Genomic DNA, 25575 nt, shown 5'->3' with positions numbered 1-25575 from the left:
AATGAGGTTGGAATTTTTTTAAAAACATATTTTCTAGTTAGATGATTACAAGTTCTATTTGAGTTTAATTATAAGTATTTTGGAAAGCTGATTTTGAAATTTATAGGAAGTTAATAAACTGCTTTCCTTACTGATACTGGACATTTTAATTTTTCTTTAACTGTAAAAATCTCTAGACATGGATAAAGAAGATGCATTAATTTGCTTTGAAGAACACATCCGAGCTTTAGAAAAGGAAGAAGAAGAAGAAAAACAGAAGAGTTTACTGAGAGAAAGGAGACGACAGCGGAAAAATAGAGAATCTTTTCAGGTAAATAAAGTCTCTCTTCTAGCTTAATTTCTTACCATAGTTTGTGAACTTAATAATAGAAACAATTTTGAGACCCCTTCATCCCAGATCATTAGGCTTTGTGAATGATCCATACACATTTAACTCAAGTGCTACAATTAGTTTTGGATGCATCTAAGGAAAACAGCCATTTTAGGCCAGGGGAACAACATATAAGAGGCTATAGCAGATTTGATATTTAGCACTGATAAGTCAATTAAGGTTTCATCTGGGAAAGAGGAATTGCATGATAGAAGACTGAAAAGAAAGTATGTGTGATGACTGACTGATTCATAGTAGTTGATATTTAGATATTTAGTGTGTAGAGAAGAGTAGAGAATGGTACGGGGTATGTAATTTTGGGATAGGCCATAGTTCTTAAACACCATAGAAGACGAAATTACGTATCTTTTATATAGGCCAGTGGTTCATTTTCACCTCCAGATACCACTTTTATCCTCTCATTAATAGGGAACATCATGGAGTAATGAGTTTTAACATTTCATATTTCACCAGATTGCCCATTTCAGTAATTATATTACTAGCAGCATTAATTGCTTACTGCTATACGTTTTAGATTGATAATCACTTAAATTTTTATTACAGCCTTATGAGAGTTGGGTAATATTTTTGTTATTACGTCCATTTATACAAGGAAATGGACTTAGGTGAAGTGACTTAACCGAATTCAACGACTGATTAGTGGTGCCAGAATTTGAATCTATACAGTCTTAATTACAAAATCTCTTCCATTAAACATTCTATGAAGATTTTTTAAAAGATTTTACTTATTTCTTTGAGAGCGCGAGATCACCAGCAGGGAGGAAAGGCAGAGGGAAAAGCAGACTTCCTGTTGAGTAGAGAACCAGATATGGGGCTCATTCCTAGGACCCCAGTATCATGACCTGGGCTGAAGGCAGATGCTTAAAGGACTGAGCCAGCCAGGTGCCCAACACTGTATTAAGATAAATGCTAAATTACAGTGACTTGAACAGACTTATTTCTCCTTTAATGATAATTATTTGGTGTAGGGTAGTGCCCGTTGCCATTTCCTAAGGTAGTAGTTCTCACAAATTTGTGTGCATCTGAATTACCAAGTGATCCCTGCCCGGTGTGGGGCTTGAACTCAACAACCCCAAGATTCAGAGTCACATGCTCTACCAATGGAGAGCCAGGCATCCCACCTAGAGGGCTTTTAAATAAACTCTTTATGTCATGCCGAAGGTCACTTAAATCATCTTAAATGACATAGTCAATAGCATTACTTCAGTCCTTATTCCTAAAACTTTAGTATTTATTAATCTTATGGGTTCCATTATTATAGTGGTTTCCTATAAGGATCATACAAAATATTCTTAGAACTACATGTTTCTTGAGCTTCACCCCTAGAATTTGATTTACTAACTCTAGGGTGGGTGGGTTCTGAGAATTTATATTTCTAGGAGGTTTCTAGCTGATAGTGATGCTTCTGGCCCATACTTCGAGAATTGTCCTGGGCCTTCTATTTATGTTTAGGAGTTTATTGTCCACGTTATGAGATTTCAGCTTGAAAGAAGCTGAAAGGACAGTTTGTTTTTGTTTTTGTTTTTTAAAACAGTGATTAGAAGTTTTACTCTACTTCATAGTTAGCTGCTGAGAATTTAGTCTCATGGCTGTAAGTAAAAACAAAGGAGGCTAGAAAATGTAGATTTTTAACTGAGCAGCCTTGTGCGTAGGAAGAACATATTTTTAGGTTTTTTAATATTCTGCAACTGTTGAGCTTTAATGGCTCTTAAGGTTTTTCGCAGTGGTTTAAAATAAGACCTATATGTTAAAAATAAGGTAATCTGGGTTACAGAAAATAGATTTGGTAATCTTCAAAATCATTGTGTGTTATATACTGATGACCTTAGTTCAGACGAACCACATTTCATGTACTTTAAGCTACATTTGACCTGTGTCTACTATATTGAACAGTGCAGACATAGAAATTTTAACAGAATTTTGAGCCATAGGTCTTTAGAGATATTTATTCAGTTAAACACCCAAAGGATTTGGGGAAGCAGGATGTGTAAATTGTTGAGTATAATAGCCCCAGTATGTTGCCCCGAGAGTCCGCAAATACGGAAAAAGGATAAAGAAGAGAAATTAGAATAAGCATATAGATTTAGATTTAGGGTATAAATGAAAACTGAAATGATGTTCCATCTTAAGGAACAATAAACTGAAGTCTGGAAAATAATACAGCTTTTCAAAGATCCTTTTCTCTGAAGCGCAGAAGAGAATTTTGCCTAAAAGCAGATTTTATTTTCATCAAAGAGCAATATTCTTTGTACCTAACACATATCTGGGATACCTTGGTACAAGAGTTTCAAATATTGCTGTTGTTTTTAGTGTGTTTTCATGTTACACTAATATTTCTAATGTCCTTAAAGATGACTTTTCAGTATAACTGGTTTTTGTTATTGTTGGCTTTTCCCTCCCCAGATATTTTTAGATGAACTGCATGAACATGGACAACTGCATTCTATGTCATCTTGGATGGAATTGTACCCAACAATTAGTTCCGACATTAGATTTACTAATATGCTTGGTCAGCCGGGTGAGATTCTTTTCTTCCCAGTTTATAGTTATGATAGTAGTTGGAATGGGCCAGAGAGACAGGTGGCTGTGCTGGGGAATGGAGGGGTGCTTTATTTTGTTTTATAAACAAAAAAGTAATTGCAGCTCTTTGGTTAGAGCTAGCTTTTGACTTCTTTAGTTTTTTCATTAGGATCTACTGCACTTGACCTTTTCAAGTTTTATGTTGAGGATCTTAAAGCACGTTATCATGATGAGAAGAAAATAATAAAAGACATTCTAAAGGTAAACACTACACTTACTATTTACTGTTAATCTCCAGTATATTTTAAGTCGATATTGTGTTCTTTTTTTTTTATGTATTATTGTTGTTAACAAGGTTTTTCTTTCTTAGGATAAAGGATTTGTAGTTGAAGTAAATACTACTTTCGAAGACTTTGTGGCCATAATCAGTTCAACTAAAAGATCCACCACATTAGATGCTGGAAACATTAAGTTGGCTTTCAACAGTGTAAGTTATCAGCTCCTCTATGGAAAACAGCTACTTTAGTACGGTTTTTAATATATTCAGCTAAAAGTACTTAAGCTGTAGGCTCCCGAATTAAAGGAATACAGCTAGAATTTTACTGAAAAGTAAAATAAAATAATGTATTTAGATGATTGGCTAATGATGAAGTTTCCTTTGCTCAAATGAAATTGTGTTATAAGTTAGCTCATAACTTATAAATGATGAGAGAATGCTTGAATTAAGAACGAATTACTTCAATTGTACTATTATAACTGGTTAAATATGATTTTCTAAAAGTTACTAGAAAAGGCAGAAGCCCGTGAACGCGAACGAGAAAAAGAGGAGGCTCGGAAGATGAAACGAAAAGAATCTGCATTTAAGAGTATGTTGAAACAAGCTACTCCTCCAATAGAATTGGATGCTGTCTGGGAAGATGTAGGTATAATTGTAAATTGTTTCTAATGATCTTTTTCCTTTACAATTGAAGATAAAAATATCTTTAATTCCCCTCCCATTTTATAGCCTCAAAAAGAAGCTGAAGTAGAGTATACATTGAATATATTGAGAATATTTAAAAGTTTAAAGTCAGCTCTGACCCTGCATTTAGGAATATTTATTAAAAAATGATTTGGACTTCAGAGGAAAAGAAATCCTTTGAGAGGATGGGGCTGTGACCATTACCACTGGCTTTTGTGATTCTTATTAGTCATATTGGTATACTTTTCTTGTTATTCATGTGTTCATATCTGAATGTTTCAGATCCGGGAGAGATTTGTAAAAGAGCCAGCATTTGAGGACATAACTCTAGAGTCTGAAAGAAAACGAATATTTAAAGATTTTATGCATGTGCTTGAGGTAATTTTAGTATTCTCGTAATTAATTCGACTATTACAAAATACATAAGAATAGAAGAAGCCCAAATTGAATTAAAATTGATCAAAGTTTGTTTCTTAAATTATACTGCTTTTTTTTTTTTTTTTTTTTTATACAGCTTCTATACAAATGTCATTTACCTGAGATGGTTAAGGAAATGATTTTTCTATAGAAACTGCCTTTGAGCAAAAGAAACTAAGTTTGCACGTGAATGTAAGATGTGTTTGTGGAGAGAGTTCATACTTATGTTTTTACAGTGTTTTAGAAATTCAACAATTTAGCAGCCTCCTATAATGACTTTGGTAAATCTAAAGAAAACTTAAATAGCTTTTTAAGCACGCATTTCAAATATTACACTATGTTAGATGTGTTCAATGCTCAGGGAGATCTGGAAAATAATGGAATAAGTAGTAAGTCTGTGTTAAAATACGTAATGATAAAATTGCAAGTTACTCCATTAGCTGAATAAGGGTATTTTGATGAAGATTTTAGGTGTAGGTACTTCTTGTATATAGTAAATATGCTAAATTGACCAGTAATTACTCAGTAATAGCATTTGGTGCCTATGTGGGTCCAGACACTGTTCTAACAGTTTTACAAACACACACTACATATATGAACTTAATCCTCACAACAACTCTGTGAAGTTACAGATGAGCAGACCGAGGTAAAGAAAAGTAATTTGAAGGGAAAAGATTCCAGCCCAGGCTGTTTGACTCCAGGGTTAATGCTTTTAACAAATAACACTACCCTGCCAGTTCTGGACATAGTGATACTTTGCAACACATTGAAAGCTGGCATATATTTAACATTAGAGTGTTGGCATGGTGTGGTCATTGGTCACTCACTGCAGGTCACTTAATTAACTGTCCACTGTTTCCTTGGATTTCTTGTTCTTGATGAATTTCATTGTTAACATGCATCCACATGCATCTTTATTTTCTCCTAGCTGCCTCAAGATCCAGCCCTCTTGGCCTCTAGGTCTCTTCAAAGCTGGGAGCTTGTTAGACATTCAGAATCTCAGGCCCCATTGGCAGAAATCCTGTATCAGAATCATCATTTCAATAAGAATCTAAAGCACTCGAATAGAATGTACATTTGTGAGAAGCTCTGCTCTAATTAGTGTCTTAACATTGTCTCCCAGTTCATAATCAACATTAAAATTCTCTGGTGATTTGTATTGGGAAAGTGCTGAGGTCGTAAATGGTCATAAGGAAGAGGCTCTTCCTCTGGAAGAGGAATAAGTTTTGCGATCCTAGTAATCTGAGCTTTTTGAGTTAGAAGAGGAGGAAAAATTCAGCATTCAGTGATAAGAGTAAAAGGAGCTTTCCTTCTTAGATATTTAATTTCCATTTACTTATAAACTGAAGCAGAATTATTTTAAAGGCCATAGATGTTTGGGGGCAAGGAGCTTTTACTACAGCATTAATAAATGAATTAAAATCCACAGAGACCTTTCCCTTTTTGATTTGATGTGGTGTTAGAGTTAGATTGTCTTTGGAGTTCTTAATGTTTGACTAAGAAGGGAATGCTCCTTGGTAGAGAGAAAAAGGATTAGATTTTGCTTTATTCTGAGAGCGTCATCATTTATCTTGGTCAAGGATAACTCTGAGGTAGTTCATTTTCGTGGTGCTAATAATAATAAGCCTAGCCAGATTGATCATAAAAATCATGTCTGAATGTAATTTCATTTCATTGGTTTTTAAAGCAATGTGCCTGTTCTACAGGTGATACTTTTCTGAAGTATATCAGTTGTCCCTACTAAAGCATACCATTCTCATTCCTATAAGAAGTGATTTCTTTAATATTTGTTCTGTTTAGATGTTGAAATGAGTCAGAATGGAATGGTGAGGAAGGAACAGAACATTTTAACTGACAACTGCAGCTTCATGAAAGTATATCCTAAATGTGCAAAATGAATGAAATTTTCACTCTAATAACTTATTTTTATAGCATTAAAGATTCTTCACAATCTGCTGTCTGAAGTCAATGTTAACTTTTGAAAATCTTTTCCTTTTGCACCTGTAGCATGAATGTCAACATCATCATTCAAAGAACAAGAAACATTCTAAAAAATCTAAAAAACATCACAGGAAACGTTCCCGCTCTAGATCGGTAAGGAAGTTTATCATGGCACTATAAGTGTATTGAAGTATTTGTTAATAACATCATTATGGATGAAATTATGTGTATTTTATAGGGATCAGATTCAGATGATGACGACAGCCATTCAAAGAAAAAAAGACAGCGATCAGAGTCTCGGTCTGCCTCAGAACATTCTTCTAGTGCTGAATCTGGTAAGCATTTCTTTTAACTTGCCATTGGTTAAGTGCCCAATGCTTGGTTTCAGCTCAGGTCTTGATTTCTCCTGGATTGAACCCTTGTCTGCCGAAGACTCTTATCTCCCGCCCTACTCCCTGCCCCCTAGCATTAGCTCTCAGAAATTAAAATAAAAAAAAGGTATTGGCACTTGGATGTCCTCAAAGTCAGACATTTTTTTCTTTTCATGCTGCTTAGAGAGAAGTTACAAGAAGTCAAAAAAGCATAAGAAGAAAAGCAAGAAGAGGAGACATAAATCTGTAAGCAAGCTTTTAATTTTTATACTGCCCCTAGCTTTAGCCCTTAGCTTACTCAGCGGCGATAGAACCCTTTTCTGTCTACTCCTGTGCAGTCTAGCACAGTTCCAGTGGACACCTGAACTCAGGAATTACATCATTTGTCTTCACCATAATCTTCCGTTAAAACCTTCTGGTGAGCTTTTAAAATAAACATACATCAGCGTTAAGATTCCCACTCTGGCTTTTTAAAGCAATCTTAGAGAAAGACCCAAGTGTTTGTGTGTGTCTTGCAGTTGTGGTGAGAATCATAAGTCTAAATGTTCACCTCCTTCTCTACTCTTAGTTCTTAATTTTACGTATGTATCAAGATATCCTAAGGAGGTTTTTTTTGAAACATAAGTGAGTAGGTGTTTATTACCTATTGAGATTTTTTTCCTTCGTGCCACTCACTCGAATTTGTACATATCTAATAAAGGACCAGTTATTTAGGCAGTGACATTGCCATTTCTTTTTAATTTTTTTGATATTGCCCTTTAAATCCTGCTTTTTGGGGCACCTGGGTGGCTCAGTCGGTTAAGCGTCCATCCAGCTCTTGATTTCTGCTCAGGTCATGATCTCCAGGGTTTAAGTTTAGGTTCTGTACTCATCATGGAGTCTGCTGAAGATTCTCTTTCTCCCTTTCCCTTTGTCCCTCCCCTTGCTCTCTCTAAATAAATAAAATCCTTTAAATAAAAAATCCTGCTTTTCAGTTATAGTTTTGAGAGAGGAATTTTATTATATGATGATCAACCTATTAGGTGATTAACCTAATCACAGTATTCTGTACACATAGCTGAACAAAAAAACCAATATTTTATTGGGTTGGTGGAAAGTGTAATGTTTGTCTACTTTTACATTATAGGCATACTCCCATTTTGTATGCTTCCCTACTTTAGTGAAACTCTTTTGCGATGTTACTGTATTAAAATGTCACCCTTCCCAAAGGATAGACAGACTCCCTCCAATGAATCTTGGATATGTTCCAGAATCCTTGAGGTTACTAGTTCAGTTTTCACTGCACTAGGAACACATGCCCTATGATAATATAAATATATAGATGTTCTTAAATATTATCTAAATGGAGATACTAAAAAACAATGGTTTTCTTCATCAAAATGCTAATGTTATTTTTTATTTACATAGGACTCTCCAGAGTCAGATGCTGAGCGAGAGAAGGATAAAAAAGAAAAAGACCGAGAAAGTGAAAAAGATAGAACTAGACAAAGATCAGAATCAAAACACAAATCACCTAAGAAAAAGACTGGAAAGGATTCTGTAAGTATTCAGAATTATTTCATACCTGGGTTTCCAGAATAGAAAAAATAGATACTGTGGTTAGTATGACATTGATGGACTTTTTCTAGGTTAGCTACCATTTGAAGAAAATGAAGAAAATTTAAAGGATATAAGAGACTCAGATCAGGGTTTCTCAGATCATAGGTTCTCCAGATATACACTAAGTTCAGTTTCAAAATGTTAACTTTGTAGGAGTAATCATTGTGAGAGAAGAGGTGAGGGCAGAGGGATAGGAGGGGACTAAAAGCCAAAGTTAACATTTTAATATCAAATTAGTCTTTAATTTCCCGTGTGTGTGTGTGTGTGTGTGTGTGTATAAACGACAGCACAGTAACACCGATCGTCTTAGCCTTGCCATTCTTCCACAAATACTGTGGACTTAACAGGAATAATGCTACTAAATCAACCTATGACCGTCCCTTTAGTGTTTTAATTAATTCAGTTGATATAAAGGTTCTTTTTAAAAGCTGCCCTGGTGAGTTTCGTGCACATCCTTGGTGAAGATTTTCTGTTTCCTTAATAACAGCGTTTAACAGTTTGTTCTTTGTAATCAGTTAAATGAAATCTCTGAAGGAAGGAGAATAGATGAACTATCTACTTTTTAAAGATTGTTTTTCACAAATACAATATTTTTTAAGTGTTCTTCAGACTATTGCCCTGCTCATAAATTTTAAATGTTTATTCTCATAAATCTTCAATGTTTATCTAAGGATAGTTTGTTTAAAGGATAATACTTGGGGCACCTGGGTGGCTCAGTGGTTGAACTCCTGCCTTTGGCTCAGATCCCGATCCTGGGATCAAAGGATCCAGGGTTCGAGTTCCACATCGGGCTCCCCAGAGGGAGCCTACTTCTCCCTCTGCCTGTGTCTTCCTTGCCGCTGTGTCTCTCATGAATAGATAAAATCTTTTTTTTTTTTGGTAAAGATTTTATATATGTATGTATTTATTTATGAGAGATACAGAGAGGCTAAATAAAATCTTAAAGTAAAAACATAATACTTGTTTGTAATATAAAATACTTAGGTGACCTGGAATCTACAAAATTAGCAAGGAATATAGTGCTTTAGGTTATGAACACTGGCTTCATTAAATGGAAACCAAATGTTTCACATACAGAGGTGTTCGAGGAAGGGAAAGAAAAAACACTGTGTATCTTTCTGCCTGATTTACATATTAATGCAACCTGAAAGCACCAAAGTTCACCATGTCCCCTAATAAAGCCAGAGAATGGTTAGCAACTCATTAACAGGCTTTTGGAAGAGAGGTCAGTCCTAAACCCTCTGATGAGCAGCTTGTTTCTGTGGAAGAGAATCCATATACATTTTGATTGCCTTTTCTTTCTTTTTTTTTTTTCAAAAGTTCAATACTACTAACCTTTTGAGTACTGACATAAGATGTAATCCTATTCAATGTCTTTTCAGGGGAATTGGGATACTTCTGGCAGTGAACTGAGTGAAGGGGAATTGGAAAAGCGCAGAAGGACCCTTTTGGAGCAACTGGATGATGATCAATAAATTATACCAAATATATGTTTACAGTATGATTTAAAGTCTAATTCAGACCAGGGACTCTATTTTAAAGTTCAATTGAAATAAAACACTGGGTTTTAATTATATCACAGGAAAAAAAAAGTGCATTTAAGTATTGTTATTGTGGACTTTATAAAAGCAAAGGAAACTGAAAATAACTTTTGATTCTGTATCAAGAATCATATTTTCATATGGTCATAACTGTCTTTCTGTGACCCTTTCATAGGGCACTGCAGGATGGATTAAAGGTGGCAATTTACTGATAACTGCAGATGTCTCTACTTTGTTCTGAAGTCTAAGTCATGAGGCGATTTGATTTACTTTATAGAAGTTGGATTTTGAAGATATAATGAAAAATTTTTTGATACTTAGTAGTACAAAAAAAGCACCAGCAACTGATAAAACTGCTTTTTTGTGCACTACCCAACTGGTTCCGATATGATCTTTTATGGTGAACTCAGAAATAGGTGTTCTTAATGGAAACCTGTCAGACCCTTAACTAACTATAGCGGTGCTAAGGAGCACTACTATAATAAAGCCACCATTATTTTTTATGAAACATCTGAATACATTAAAAAAAAAAAAAAGGCTGTTGTGAGGGCATTATTTTGAGGTGATGTTTAAAAAGTTAACATCAAATCAAATTGTAAATTAGTTTAAATATATTGCCTTAAGGACCTACTAAAGAATGTGCCACCAGACTTTAAGTGATAGTTGCAATATCCTTGTCTGAAACAAAAATCAATGTTGACTTAAACATTTTCTTTAACAGTTGTCTTTTTTTTTTTTAATCCGAGCTTTTGCTTTTTTTCCATTGAGGAAGTCTTTTACCTTCCCTACTCACTGAGAAGTATTGACTTCGTGGTACACATTCTAAAGCATTTCTGATTTGAATATTTTTGTACATTTTTATCAATTATTAAACCTTCTCTTCTAGCGTGTACTAGTATTTATTTCTACTTAAACTGCTCAGCTCTAAAAAATTGTATGATCATTTAAAGATACTAAATCCTTGGAATTTTACTTCATCTAACCCACATAGCTAGGTTACTTTTCCTTTTAATATTTAAGAATATTACAAGTCAGTACATTTCAGGCCCCTGTAATTTGTTTTTGATCTACAAATTTCCTATAGAAAACTTTAGAGAGGCAATGTTTTGAAGCTAGAATACTCTTTACATGCTAACTTTTTGAAGGTTGGTAATGTAATTTATACTATTTTCCTTCAGTGCAGGAGATTTTTTTAATAAGTAAATTTTAGCATATAGTCTTTAGCATTAGGTATTTTTTTATTTTGGACACTTCGAAGCAATCCTATTTCAAGTTGGGATTTAGAAGAACAAAAAGTTCATTTTATTTGAGAAGTTCAGATGACCAGGACTACTCTTTCCCATCTCTGCCCACTGTTTCAATTAAATCTAGCATCCACTGTTGAAAGACAAAAAGGGGGTGGGCAGGGAGTTATCTTTAAACTTTTCTCTGCCAAATCATTTTTCTGCTGTGAAAAACTGACATGACTGTGGAAAATGAGAATCACTATCCTTAGAAGATGTGAAATAATCAAGTTTCTTGCTTGAGGTTTAGTCTTTTATTGTATATTAGAACCAAAATAACAACTTTGGCAACAGGGAGTTTGTCTAGATTTACTTTTCAGAGGTCTCATAATGATAGTTAATATTGCTAATCATGTCAAACACTTGACATGGAAGTCAGTGGCAAAATCTTCAAAATGCACATATGATATTGGCAGAAATACTAGTGGTGTTTCATAAGAGAATTTAGAATCTGTAAAATTTTGTTTTAATTCCATGAATGATTTTTTTAAGTGCGACCTTAAAGTTTTAATTTTTCTATTTAAATAAAAAGTTATTGATATGTTTTAGTATGTCCTCAAAATAGATTTCTGTATTTCTTAGAGACACTGTCTTACCACCTCAAATCCCTACAATACAAATTCAAGTTTCTCTGTAGTTCATCCATGAAAATATTTGACCTAAAAACAAAACTGATAAATGGCAACTTAAAATACAACATTGTTATTATAAAAGATGTAATTGAAGTGACTATAATCCTGTCTACCTTCAATGATCCCATCAAATGGGATTTAGTTACCAAAAGGTACTGTACTGTGAAGGCACAGGTGATGGGAAGATTTTGTTATAGCAAGAGCTCTATGTGAATATTTTTAACCTCTTAGGTCAGGTTTCTAAATCTTCAGTCTGGTAAAAGCTGAAATGTCTTAGAATACTGATTCTGTTAGAGTTAAACAGAGTTGTTCAAAAAGGAGTCTGAACAAATGTGTTCAAACAGGAAAGTATGTTTATTTTCAGATAAGGGGAATTTACATTTCAGTTAAGCATCAGACTCTTTGGTAAATGTTGAGGGTTTTCTTCCCTCTGTATCATTAAGTTATTGGATCACATTTACTAATACATTTAATATCATAAAAGTCAAAATCAGAATCTCTAATATTTGATGTTTTCGTTTTCTCCCAGTCCAGTAATTCCTGTATGGGAAAACTGAATTTGTGTGAAAAGTTAGTCAAGTATGAATTCTTTGCACTTTCCCAAATTTACTTAAATTACTTAATGCTTTTAAATAAAAGCAACGGTCTTTATTTATTATTTATTTATTTATTTATTTATTTATTTATTTATTTATTTATTTATTTTTCTTAACACATCAAGGGTATGTCATTATTACTCAAAGCAGCTTTGGCATATATTCCTGTCTTTTAACAATAAAAACTTCATTTTTATGCCTCCCAGTAAATACGAAAATGGTCAAAATGTCACAGCTTGACTTTTGCTCATTGGGCCTCCTTTTATACAGCTATAAGATAAAAATGGCCTAGAAAAAGGCCTTTAATTCATAGGGTAGAGTGAAGAAACTATAAAAACTGAGACATCTCTGTACGTTCTTTTAGAAAGTTCATAATTTTCTTTACCAAAGGGCTTGTATTGTGTTAAGAAACATTTGTCTAGATGATCCTGGCAGCCACTTTTCTCCTCTTTGCATCCAGAAAGGGGTAGACCTAGAAAGTTTTTTTTTTTTTTTTTAAAGCTTAGATGCTATTTGAGAGAGAACGGTTTCTAATCAGTACCCAGGGAAGAGTTATGAATGCTATAAATTTATAGAATATTTAAGAATATTATGTAATTTAAATGTAAATTACAAAACTAAGGAACCAAATAAACATTTCCAAAAGCAAAATGAGGCAAAGCACATTAATTCCTTGTATCTTAAAAATCAGACTTTTCTTTTCCCTTGGGTACGTGTCTCTCTCAGTATCAGATACAATTTTAATTCTTTTACATTCTCTAAGTAAAGCCACTCATTTTACATAAAGGAAAAGCAAAGTGTCATGAGTAATTTTTCATGGAATTGTGTTCTACATAGGACTTAAAATTTTATGGTTTTTGGTAATGGTATATACAAGTCTAATAATTCTTTTTTATTAAATCTTACCTTGCTCTTAAGTTTTTCAGTTGTTTTAACTTAAATGGTGGTCAGGTTCCTTGGAAACAGGAATTGGTTTCATTTACTGCTATATTCTGTGGACTAGAACGGTGCCTGGCACATTGTAGGCATTTATTGAGTGAATGTAAAATGCTGGTTGACAAGATACACTCATCCACAGTACACAGCATGATCGCAGTAGTGTACTAACCCACAACTAAAGCCGTTCTGGTGGCTGTGTCTTAACAGCTTTTGCTACAAAAATTTCCAAAAGCTTGTTAGAACGTGTAACCATGTGGTTTCTGAGTAGGAAAGGAAATACCTTATGATTTGAAATGTAGTTTTTCATATTCATGAATTAAGATATAGTAGTTTAAAAGTAGTAACTTCTCTTTGAAGAGCTAGCTTTTAGCTAGATCAGAGATAGTCTTTAAAGGCCATGCTTGGAAAGAACAGCAAAATTGCCAAATTCTAAATTGAGAACTAATGATTTCAGGCTATTTCCAACAAAGGATGAGGTATGGGAATTGAGAAGATTCTGTTCCCAAGTACCTCACCATGCCCCTCAGTCCTCCATTTAGCCTGTCTCCCTGCCTCAGTTCCTTAATTGTAGATTTTCTGTGTTTTTAAAACTTGCTATATAAAAACAGCTTTTGTGACTCAATAGGATCTATGCTTCAAAAGCCATCTCATTATTGTTCATGATTGGTAATTGCCCCAGGAGTAACGGCCTAGGTTGACGTGTGCATTTCAGGGGAACTAGCCAACCCCCCCCCCCCCCCCGCCCAGCCCAGTTTTCATTCATAGACTAAAACAGTGGTTGCCTAATGAGATCATGATCCAACTAAGCCATTTCTTGAGGCCCTTGTATGCTGTTCCTCAGGGTCTCTAAAATGTGCGATTTATAAATAGTCCTTTATTTTGGTTCTGCCTGAAACTTGTGGTGGGTTTGTTCTCTTGCCTGCCTCTCTACAACTAAACTGAAGATTTGTTCTGAAAGGTGAGTAATAAGGGGGTAGAAACAGGTTTCTATTTTCTGTGTTTGTAATTACCAGATTTTCTCTTCTGTTTATATATTGTTCTGATGTAAAGAACCTAATAGTTATATAAAATTAGACCTTTTGTAAATAAATATAATTTATTAGAAAAAAATGGCATCTTTTACTAAGTAAGTTGGATTTGTGTCAGCTTTTGGCATTAAACACCCCTCCTTACATGCAGCAGTTCTGTGCTGTGAGATGCTAGATGCCCATGTTCTGTTTCCTCAGTGTAGTACTTGATTTTCTCTATAAAAAAGTTAGATCAAAAAGTTTATCAACACTTCATTTCTTTCATATTTTTTCTTGGAATTAGATTGGGTATTTTAAGGGGAATGAAAAACAGATTAATCCTTTTGTATATACTGGGCCGACCCTCTGCAGACATTTCTGATAAAGATTTTAAAAATGTCTTCGGGCTAAGAGCTGTTTTACCAAATACTAAAATTAATAGGTATGTGCTCTGTGAAGCTATTGTAAGAATGCATCTTCCAGTTAAAGAGGTAATTTTACAAAATCGAGTACATTGAACCACAGTAGGTGATGGGTATCAAGTCCCCAGTCTATGCTAATCATTTTGTCAGCAGGGTCCCTTGAGCATTCAATGCAGTGAATTTTAGTGGGTGAGGATTTAGATTTTTAGAGGATTGGGAGTTGGGAACAAGGAGACTTAGTTCTAAATCACTGGTAAATCTCTTTAAAAGTGGGTATTAATGGAATATACTGCCCCATACCTAACCATATCCACCTCATTTGAACTTAACTGCTGTGGTTTCAGTTTGAAAACATTTTGATTTTGTGGAATATTAAAGATGTTTACTCTACCATGAGGCACAAACAAGAGAATTTTACTAACTGGAATTTAACTTTTCCCCATCCTTATAAAATAAAGCTTCAACGACATTGTATAACTGGTGCAGTAAGAAGAGCGCTGAATTGGTAACAAAGGCTTATTAATATAATCTGTGCCTCTTTAAGAAAGCTTTTTTTTTTTTTTTTTAAAGATTTTATTTATTTATTCATAGAGAGAGAGAGGCAGAGACACAGGCAGAGGGAGAAGCAGGCATCGTACAGAGAGCCTGATGTGGGACTCGATCCAGGGTCTCCAGGATCACGTCCTGGGCTGCAGGCGGCGCTAAACCGCTGCGCCACCGGGGCTGCCCAAGAAAGTGGTTTTGAAGTCACTTTGGACAATTTTCCTAACTTGCTTCCTTAAGAATATATTGAATGTTGCACAGCCTGATGATTTGGAATTAATACTAAAAAAAGTCAGTATGTTTGAGCAATGGAGGCCACACTGTTTGCATGAATCTTGCCAAGCAACAGGGTTGTTGGGTGCAGGGTTACCTCCATGCGATGCACATGTTACCTATCTGTATACATACAACATCCTCATTAAACCAAATCTGGGGTTGGGTGGGGGAGGATAACGTCTTCACCAAACATCAGTGTTCCTCTAGGAGCAATAAATTTGTTAAGTACAAGTTTGGACACGGATCCCTCACTACCAAAATCTGTTAGGTTCTTACGTTGCATACGTGTGTGATCAAGAGTTTGTATCTTGAGTTCAAGCAGCAAGATAAAACTTCGTAGAAGATAAAAGTACCGAAGACTGGTAAGCCCCCAGGCACCCCTCCCCCCCCCCCCCCCCCCCCCCGCCAAAGTATGCCACTGAAAGACTACAACATATTACAGGATAGTAGTGTAAATAGTTTATTTGCTCATATGTCATGAAAAGACCAGAAAAGTAACATGAACTGCTTTTTTTTATAAAACATTTCTAATATTGCTAAGAAGCAGGCCCATTAATAAACAGCAAAGAACATGCCAACATTATTGTCTATTTGTAGATTAATAAATAGGCGATTATTTCAATATGATTAGCACTGAGCTTTGGAAAACAGCTGCTTGTCATAAAGGGCCAACTGCTTGTGTTGCATCATGGTCAAATTGCTTTTTTCATCAAAATCAGTGTTGAGACAGACAAAATCTTGGCATGTTCTTTTTAAAGTACACATTCATGGAAATGTGCTAGCAGGTGGCAGTTTTAAAAGTAATTTTTTGTAAATAGGTATGCTAAAGTGAAATGTAACTGATCCCTAAACTGTCCTTGTAGTTAAATATATATATTAAAAAAGAAACTATAAGTTAAAATAACATTCAGATTGTATAGCACAGGCTGATGCATTTTTAAACAATATTTACAATATTACCCAAAGGCTTAAGTGGGAATTAAAGTGTAAAAACCATAAAAAACTGCACCAATTTTATAGCAAAATATCTGTACATTTAAAAAGATCATATAACTACACATTATCCAAGGAAAATGGGACCTTCACCAAGGAGTTCACATAAGCACAACATAAAACAAGAAATTCAGTGGTTAAATACTATACAATAAACTTTACAATTAATATATTGATGTGATGTACCAAGAAGGTAAGCCGGAAGCAGAATGTATGTTATGAAAAGTACAAATTAGCTTTTGTCCAGTTTCTGACTTTGGAATGGATCAAGTGCCCTGCCAGAGAGGAAGGAAAAATAACAGTGGCCCAGTTGGCTGTTTAGTCCCATTACGTATCATGTAAGCTTAGTCCCAACGTGAGTATTTCAAGCAATTTAATTGCAATAAAGCAATCTGGGAAACACAAGAATTTAACTGATACACGAGGCCAAATGAATCTTCTCCAATTTACAAAAGGAGGAAGAGGAAAGGGAGGGGAAACCTGCGATTGTCAGGAGAGTAAGGCGAGGTTAACTCTCAGGACTAGCTAGCAGAAGTGGCCTTGGACGCTTGGCAGAGCTAGTGAACTTCTCCCTGGCTAGCAAGGCACCAATTTCTGTTCTCAGGAATGGCCCAAAATGGTCCTCAGAAATCCTAATACTGAATATGGAGATGTTAATTTTAGTGCTAATTAATAAATATATTTGCATTATTATTTTGAAAGCTACCTCTAGCTGAAGAACACAGTACTGCAAGTAAATCTTACACAAATGTGTATCCATCGTAGCCTCGCCTTCGTGCCGATGAACTTCTCTTGGGGGGCGTCCTACCCTAGCACAGCCGTGTAGAACCTCAAACGAGACAGCCGAGTGACTCCTGTGCCACTGCAGTGCATCCTTGTGTACTCTGCTGGGGCCTGGTTGTGGACAGAAGTTTACTCATGTGACTTGTTCCTTCTTCCATGTTGCAAAATACAAAGCTGATGGGTATACGTCTGAAACAAAAATCCTTAAAAGACATCTCAGCAAAGGAAACCCACAGCAGATGCATCCGTTATTTACAATTTATCAGGAGACCAGGGTGTGCCATCATGGGACAATCACAATGGCAGATCATGTAATTTACATTTTGGTTAAAAAACAGGATAATATACTGGTGTAAAAAGATACCTAATCAAATCAAACCCTATTGCTTTGATTAATCTGAGCAGGTACTTCCACTTTTAGGCACTTGTTAACAAAGGTTGAAAGGAGAGCCCGTCATTTTTAAATTCCTATGCGTCTGCTAAATCTGAGCCCTTAGAATATTTTATCAACGTTCAAAGTTGCAGTTAAATGGTAGCACACAGAGTTCACGTGGAAAGTTTCGTTCACGCGCACACTCTACTCCTACAGGCAGGTCTCAGGTTCACATGGTTATCTCGGCACCATTAACAGAACGCAAGTTCTGATCATCAAAGCGCCGCCTGACACTTCTCCTCACCGCATCGGCTCGTCTGTAGGGTTGGTTTCTAAGATCTGGAAAGAGGAAAGTACCAATGAGAGAACTGCAACCTTCCGTGCCCCGGTCTAAGCAAGTCAAAGGTCAGCTGGCAGCCAATCAAAGCAGCTTGTGTGGAAGAGTCAGCTAACAGGCCCTTCGCATTCACTGGAGTATCTGAGCCAAAGACTTTGCCCTCAATATTTAAACAAAGCAGGATGTGATACTGGTGGGATTCTGGGACTTTTAGAAAAATGTATAGGGAAGGCAACTGTTTTGTCACTGGCCAGAGTCTAGCTGGGTCTTATTTTGAAATGTTTCAATTATAAAAAGCTGCGGCTTGTCTAGTTTTGTCTTTTTTGACTCCCCCCTCCCCGAGAGATCTAAACATCAATAACTGCACTAAACTTTCAACTGCAAAATTAATAAACCAACTGCTCTATCCTGTCTTACCTGGAATTTTAATCAAGCTTACTTTGCAGGCAGAGGTGTTCAATTAGTATTAGCTGAGGTCTGTTCTGTAGTTTGCGAAACCCAGTGCTCAGTCAACCTCTGAATGAAAGTAATCACCAAATCAAGAGAATACTCCATTCTGTACATGGTCTCTCAGCACACAGTATCTCCAGTTTTTCACTGGAGGGGAGAAGTTGTATGGGCTTTCCAGCAATTCTCCAATTTGTGTTGCAAATGCACAGAATGTTTAAAAATGCCTAATATATATAAAAAAATGCTCTGTTGAATGAATGAACCACTGCATTATCGGTTCAAGTAGACACTGTCCTAGCAGAATAAAGTGGGATGGACAAAGGTATTTTATTTTACCTAAGCAATCTTAATGGGGAATCATGCTTTCTTAATGAACACTTCAGGTAGGCAGGCTCACCAGCAGGTAAGCTGCTTTTGATGGGGATCGTCAGAAGGGGAAACAAACAACAGAATTAAACCAGACTGAATTTATTATTTTTACCTATTCAGGAGCTTAAAAACTGGAGCCAAGGGGCCATATCTGGCCTACAGAATGTTTAGCCCCCAACTTACGCTTTTAAATACAGTTTCCTGGTCTTGAAATAGATACTATAAAAAGCAGGGTTTCTGATTTCCCTTGGAAAACTGAAGGGTCTGGCAATACTGGGCCCAATTTTTCCCGTGGCAAAAACAAATGAGCTGAGTGAGTGCGGAGACCTGTCCCCACCAACTCCTGACTCGCTGGAGTTAGTCTCCCTGCCCTACTCCTCCTAAGTTCAAGGGAAGAATGATTTACATGCCCCAATGCTCTCAAGCTTCTGCTTCCCTGCGCAGAGCGGTAAGGGGAGGTCAGAATTCCGCTCTGGCTGAGGATCCGCAGTGACCTGAGTCCTGACTCTTGTGAACAATTGGCTCTAAAGATCCAAATCTGTCTTCAAAGGCCACAGATAAGGTTCCCCGGCCAGGACTTGCTCTCAGCTTCTTCAGATCAAAACGGCTTAACTGATTAACCCGAAGGCCAAGAGAAGGGTAGGGGAAGGACAGCCCGGCACCCGAAGCAAGTACGATCATCCGCGAATCCCCTCGCCCAAGCCATCACACTGGGTAACGTGGAAGCCGGCCAGGGTCCAACGGAGAGTCTCTGACCCACATCGTGGAACGTGAGGCTACAGAGACCTCTCCCTTGTCGGACTCTCCCCAGGATCACCCTCGGCCACACACTGAAACCACTGATCTGCATACAGAGAGAGGAGGAAGCTAAGTAAAAAGTGATGCTTGCCAGCTCTGTGTATCCTCCACCACCGGTGTGCTAGAAGAAATCCTTACCCTCGAGTGAACATTTGGAAATTTAGTGATATTATTCTTCTTTAAGGCTAAACAGAAAAAAAACAAAAACACAAAATGATGGTTAAGTAAAAATGGGATGAAAATGGAAAGCAATTCAACTTAGTGCTCAACATACCCGGCATGTTAGCCAACCGAGGAAGAGAGTGGGAGGCCATTAATGTACGAGGAGTTAGATAAACAAGGGAAACCTCGAGCGTCTTCCCACCCATCTCTCTGACCACCCAAATCCAAGCTGCTTTGAAGTTTGGCTCCAGAACGACAGACAGTCCAGCAGCAAGGCTGACAGGCACATGAGCCGAGGAGGCGACAGTGTCTAGCCTTGTTAGTAAGCGCTGGTGGGAGAGCACGCTGCAGGGCAAGCGACAGCACCCCATGTTCTCTGATGTCCTCAGAGACAGAACATACATGACAAGGGCCATTCACGGGAGTTAATGCCACAGACACACGTGACCTCTGTTCCATGCCAGTCTCAGCGGGGGCGCTGAACGATGGCTATTTCCAACGAGCGTATGTGCTTCCCTTGTCCCTTTTTAATCAACCGGGCACTACAGAGAAGTCTGTTTCTTTTCTAGCCGTCAGGAACCAAGGAAAGGCAGTCACTGCTTGAAAATTTTGGGACTTTTTAAAGTCTAAGAACAGCGGCATTTCCCCTTATATGTAAGAGGTATTTGCTATTAGTATTTCCGGTTGCCACCATCCTGGCCGAAGCGGCAGGTCCAGATATGATCTCATCGCAAGAGAAATACCCTGGATTTGACCTGGAACAGAGTCACAGCCAAGAAGTGAGAATGAGAGAAGCCTCTGGCGAGCTCCAAAAGCCTTGGTTTTCACTTTCTGCCTCACAGCCTTGCTCCAGCGTGGAACTGCTGACCACTGAACTCAGAAGGAAAAGAGGCTGAGTATAAAGCTACGGATTCCCTCTATCAACGTAGACGCCTATGTCCAAAGGGCTCCCTGCTTGTCCTGTGAGCTCCGTCATACCGTGGATGATGCCTATAGACGGTAGCAGACAGTTAAGAGAGGCCCAACCGTGTAGTTCACAGCTCCTTCTGCAAAGCATTTTTCAACTTTTGGGCCCTCTGCATTGCTGAGCGCTTGTATACGGCTCATTGTAACTCAGAGCACGTTCATCGAGTGCAGAGAGGAGGCTGCCTTAGTATCGGTAAACCTATTAAAACACAGCAAGTGCTCAATACATGTTGGGTATAGTAGTTATTGTCACTAACGACTGTCATTTTGTGTTCAAAGGCATTAGCCCAAAAGTCTTCTAACAACCTAGCTGATCCTAATACGGTCTCAGACTAATGCTCTGTATTATTTTCCTGAAAATTTCTACAAGCAAGTCCACTAACTCGCACACAGACCACAACAGCCATGTGGACTGACAACTGAAAGTGGCCGTGAGAAGGCAGTAATGACTGACATGCAAAACCATGCAGTGTGAGGGCGACACAAAGTATGACGGGGTGGAGATGGCAATTCCATGCTCGCATCCAGGGTGGCCCTAACACACATACAGGGGACATAAGAGGTCAAAAAAAATCTGTAGCAACCTTTTAAGAGCATCAGGTGAGAAAGAGTAATAGTTTAGTAATGGTATTCCTCAGTGAGAACAGGTTCGCAGAAAAATCGAGAGCCACGCTTGGCGGTGCGAGCAGTAAAGGGCACAGTCTTCAGCACTGCATCGAAAATGACAGCCAAATAAGACAAACAGAAGAGAGTAAAAAGCCAAGATCTATCACGTTAGTACACGGTTAGTGCTTTGTTAATCATACCTGGGGAAGGGGAGAGGCAGTATATACCCAAGTGAGTTCATAAAGTCTAAAAGAGTCACTCAATCTGGGGCTTGGTGGGTGGAAAATGGAAAACGTTTTAAAGAGAGTAAAAACAATAGTATCTGTAAGCAGGTATTCATTCATCTCCAATGGTAGCTTAGCGATTGGGTCGGGCAAATAGGAAGTGTACAGCTCCCTCGTTTTACAACGGAGAACAGACCGATGGGAAAGGAAACCTTACTCTGTGAGCCTAGAGGCTTCTCTCCCTACAGGTTAATATTATTGGAGCACTGGGACCCCTGCGGGGGGGGGGCGGTGTTCAGGGGTTGAGCGTCCGCCTTCAGCCCAGGGCGTGACCCCGGGGTCCCGGATCGAGTCCCGCGTCGGGCTCCCCACATGGAGCCTGCTTCTCCCTCTGCCTGGGTGTCTGTATCTCTCTGTATGTCTCTGTGTATCTCATGAGTAAATAAACAAAATCTTTAAAAAAAACAAGTTATCGGAGCACTGAGGCTAACAGGTGCTTAGCCCAAAAAGAATGGTTCCCAGTCTCGCTCGGAGCAGAGCTTCTCCCTCAGTGCAGGGGAAACAAGGAGAGGTGCTAAGCAATGGGGCTTTCCCTGGGGCCAAGTGCAAGCCCCTGCATAGCAAACAGGCACGCACGCACCGGCTGTGTGTGCGCCGTACGCCCACGCACACTCCCTGCAGTGCCTTGACCTAGCCACCGCCAATGGGGACCTCTCCTCTGGGCCAGAAACGCTCTATTGACTTCCTGCTAGTGACTCATTTACCTATTTTATTTCTTTCCCTGGGTCTGAGTGGGTGAAACAAAAAATTAAAGAAAATAAAAAATGGTGGTTTTGGTCATCTAGGATCCTATTAACCAAAAATGAGAAGTCAAAATTCTTAGTTATATTCTTTTAAAAAATGAGGACAGCTGAGGGAGCGTCTAATGCACGTCCGATGTCAACAAGTCGTTAGTTTTGGAGATGTGTGCTGGTGATACTCTGGCTGTTTTCTTTGCTTTATTAAATAGTCCTTATCTTTTGAAGACACCTACAGAGATACAACCAGATGAAACTGCAGGTCTCAGATCTGCTTCAAAATAATCCTCCGAGGTTGGGGGACGGGGAACAGAGAGGCAGGCAGGTAACAAGACAGCACGAGCTGAAAACTTTCAACAGCTGATGGGTGTTGCTGCTCTGCTGCTGCCTGTACTTCTCCGTTGCATAGTTTTAAAATTCTCTACCATAAAGGAGCGCTAAGGGTCTTGGAAGCTAATCAGCACGATTCACATGCAACAGACCTGAAAGTCACTCGCAGCCGCTGCCACAGGACAGTGGCTCAAATTCGTGCCCCAGAGCGAACGGGAACGAACGCAGACCCTCCGGAGGACCGAGTCAAGCAGCGAGTGTTAGGCTACGACTTAATTAGTCGAGAGCCAAGCCGGGTCAGGCGCCGGTGGCTCACAGCGGACGGCCCCCGGCCTACGGAGGGGCACTAGCTCCTCACTTCCTACTGTCTTCGGTTACTTTGAACGAATAATAAGGCTTTTAAAGAACATGCAGGAAAAGCCTGCACCGACCGTGGTGAGTGCATGGCCCCGCGGGGGTCTTGGCCACGGGATCCACTACTTGGGCGGGCGGGTGGGAGTGGCCACAAGGTAGGAAATGGAGCAGGGAAGCGGATCCGAGACCGTGGAGAAGCACGGGGAAGAGGAGCCTGGTGCAACCTGCGGGGCTCCGGGGATGAGGGGAGGAGGTCTTCGGGGAGCGCTGGGTTTTCCGATGGCAGTCCCCGGGCTCCCGAGACACACCTCCAGCACCAGCAGAGCCCCTGGCCGCACGGTCCCGGATCCGAGCAAAGTCACCGAAGGGCTGCGAGCCCTGGACCGCGCAGCAGCAAGGGTGCAAGCAGTCGGCCGCAGGGGGGTCAGCGGGGTCTGTAGGGGCCACGGGAGGAAAGAGCTTTTACCTGTGATGATATCTTCGATGGCACCGTCTTTCCCTTCGTACACGTGTCTGTTATCTTTCACTTGTCGCCGCCTTAATTCTGCGATTAATTCTTGCTGCTGCCTCTTCGACTTGTGGGAGGGAGACTGGGGAGAGAGGACCGGCAGAGATTAGGGGCCAGCAGGCACCGGAGGCCTGAGGCGCCCCCAGTGGGTCCCAGTGCTCTGCCGCGAGCAGGCAGCCTCGGCCCGAAACAGGTGCCACCGCCCAACTGTGCCCAGAGAACAGCCCAGAAAGCTGCTGGGCAGCAGGAGGAGGAGAGAGGAGGAGGAGGGAGGAGGGAGGAGGAGGGAGGAGGAGGAGGAGGAGGGAGGAGGGAGGAGGAGGGGGGAGGAGGAGGAGGAGGAGGAGGGAGGAGGAGGAGGAGGGAGGAGGAGGAGGAGGAGGAGGAGGGAGGAGGAGGAGGGGGGAGGGTGGCTCCGCACCGCAGAAGCAGCTAGAAACAGCCGTCAGCCTCGTGGCGTCAGCCACAGGACAGGGATGAAGATGCCGGCCTGCCTCGCGGTCGCCTGGGCCCGCTGCCCCCCCGGCCCCCGCGGTCACCTGCACCCACTGCCTCCCCCGCCCCCCGCGGTCACCTGCACCCACTGCCCACCCCAGCCCCCTGCAACCCCGCTGGCCCCTGACACTGAGCGGCCTGTGGCTGGGAGACCTGGTGCGGCCCCGCCACAGCTGCCAGCCCCGAGTTCCCGAGGCCTCTGCACCCGGGGACACCCCCAGACGGGGTGAGCCCCCCCCTCCCCGGTTTGCCGCGCCAAGTAGCGACTACAAGCCCGCGGCCTCGGGCCCCGACGGCAGCCGGACACGGAGCACTAGCCTCCCCTGGGCGCCCAGGGGACACGCAGCCCCGGGAGCCACGGCTCTGACCTTCGGGTCCTGCTGCTCCAGCAGAGCTTCCTGCTCCAGAAGCTTCTCCATGAGCGCTTGTTCCTGCTTCTTCCGCAGCTCGTTCTCCTCCTCTGCTTGCTGGGAAAGAACCAGAAGACTGCGTCAGCGGGAGTGACAGCGACCAGGTGGTTTCTTTTCTTTTTTTCTTCTTCCTTCTTCCCACAGGGGAAGGCGCGGGCGCAGCCCCCACTACCACGGACTATGCGGCCGAGCTCCCTGGGGTCGCAGGGTCAGCACCCCCCGCTGCGACGGAGTAGCCTCGCCCCGCGAACACCACATCGTGACCATGGGGTCGCCCCGCAGGTGGTGGCCGGGGTTTCTTAAAGTCGTTCTTAGCGGTGGTGACCGGGTCCGAGTGCGCGGGGGGCAGACAGGGCCTGCACGACGCCTGCGTGGACGCGGCCCCGGGCTCACTGTTGCTCTGCATCCACCGCCTGAGGACCCAACCGCCCCGGCCTTTCCAGAAGTCCTGTCCTGTCCCCGCCCCGTCACGCTGCCGCCCGGCCTCAGTCCACCGCCGGTGTGGGGGAGCGACCCCCTGGCAGCCCTGCTCTAGGATTCTCACGCGAGCCGGTCCTGCTTCTAGAAGCTGCCCGTGCCTGTACCTGTCTCTGCAAGCAGGAGCTCAGATTTCTCTCCTTTCGCCCACTGTTGGGGGAAACCTCCGTTCACTTGCCTCTCGTTTGGTTCGGGGTCTCACCCAGGTGAGCCTCTCCGGGCTCCCCCCTCAGCTCGCTCCTCCCACGGGCAACAGACTGACTAGTGTGATGAGTCTGGGACAAGAAGCCACAGCAGGTCGCCCCAGCTCAGCCCTCCAGGGCACCCCGTCTTGAAGGCAGCCTCCCTGAAGACACTTCTACGGGTCTGGCCGTGAAGCGGTCCGTCCGTCAAGCAAGGGAGGCCTGAGGTAGAAGCTCGCCGACGACACACCACCACCCCTCTGTGCACCATCGTCGGGAATGGAGTCCACATTTTGAACCCTTTCACTGTCACCTTAAGTCTGGTTCAAACTTGGGGAGAGGAGAGAGGAGATCCTAAAACCCCGAGGTCTGCCCAGAAAGTCCCGAGGTCAAGGTCGGGCTGGGAGTCACGCACGGAGCATCGAGGCCCAGTAGGACGCTGGACACCCCCACCACCTGGCCAGCACCCCATGGAGCCGCCGCGGGGCCACACCCGGCCCGGGAGCGCGGAAGGGGCACACG

The 25575-nt window shown here is 40.7% G+C and overlaps 2 protein-coding genes across 11 annotated transcripts in view; one reads left to right on the top strand and one right to left on the bottom strand.

Annotated features, from left to right (window-relative positions):
• LOC119864507 (pre-mRNA processing factor 40 homolog A) overlaps window positions 1-12311 on the top strand; it is a 60964-nt gene extending 48653 nt beyond the window's left edge. For 6 of the 10 annotated variants that reach the window (XM_038565217.1, XM_038565214.1, XM_038565213.1 and 3 more), the window contains 11 exons: window positions 177-310; window positions 2795-2909; window positions 3069-3172; window positions 3282-3398; window positions 3693-3830; window positions 4155-4250; window positions 6297-6383; window positions 6469-6565; window positions 6786-6847; window positions 8009-8140; window positions 9583-12311. In XM_038565217.1, coding sequence (XP_038421145.1) covers window positions 177-310; window positions 2795-2909; window positions 3069-3172; window positions 3282-3398; window positions 3693-3830; window positions 4155-4250; window positions 6297-6383; window positions 6469-6565; window positions 6786-6847; window positions 8009-8140; window positions 9583-9675 — 1175 coding nt within the window. In that variant the 3' untranslated portion in view covers window positions 9676-12311. The remainder of the gene's footprint in view (window positions 1-176; window positions 311-2794; window positions 2910-3068; window positions 3173-3281; window positions 3399-3692; window positions 3831-4154; window positions 4251-6296; window positions 6384-6468; window positions 6566-6785; window positions 6848-8008; window positions 8141-9582) is intronic. The other 4 variants (XM_038565216.1, XM_038565212.1, XM_038565215.1 and 1 more) reach the window with 2 other exon arrangements.
• Window positions 12312-15875: 3564 nt separating this feature from the next.
• Window positions 15876-25575, bottom strand: part of FMNL2 (formin like 2) — a 261397-nt gene continuing 251697 nt past the window's right edge. Inside the window, 4 exon segments of the mRNA XM_038565210.1 lie at window positions 15876-17927; window positions 19681-19727; window positions 23448-23571; window positions 24353-24451. Of these exon segments, the coding sequence (XP_038421138.1) occupies window positions 17889-17927; window positions 19681-19727; window positions 23448-23571; window positions 24353-24451 (309 nt within the window). The 3' untranslated portion in view covers window positions 15876-17888.

The sequence above is a fragment of the Canis lupus genome, chromosome 19 (genome assembly GCF_011100685.1).
Source record: "Canis lupus familiaris isolate Mischka breed German Shepherd chromosome 19, alternate assembly UU_Cfam_GSD_1.0, whole genome shotgun sequence".
NCBI classification, from domain to species: domain Eukaryota; kingdom Metazoa; phylum Chordata; class Mammalia; order Carnivora; family Canidae; genus Canis; species Canis lupus.
The sequence above is the reverse complement of the archived record's forward strand: the minus strand, read 5'-3'. Positions and strand labels throughout refer to the sequence as shown.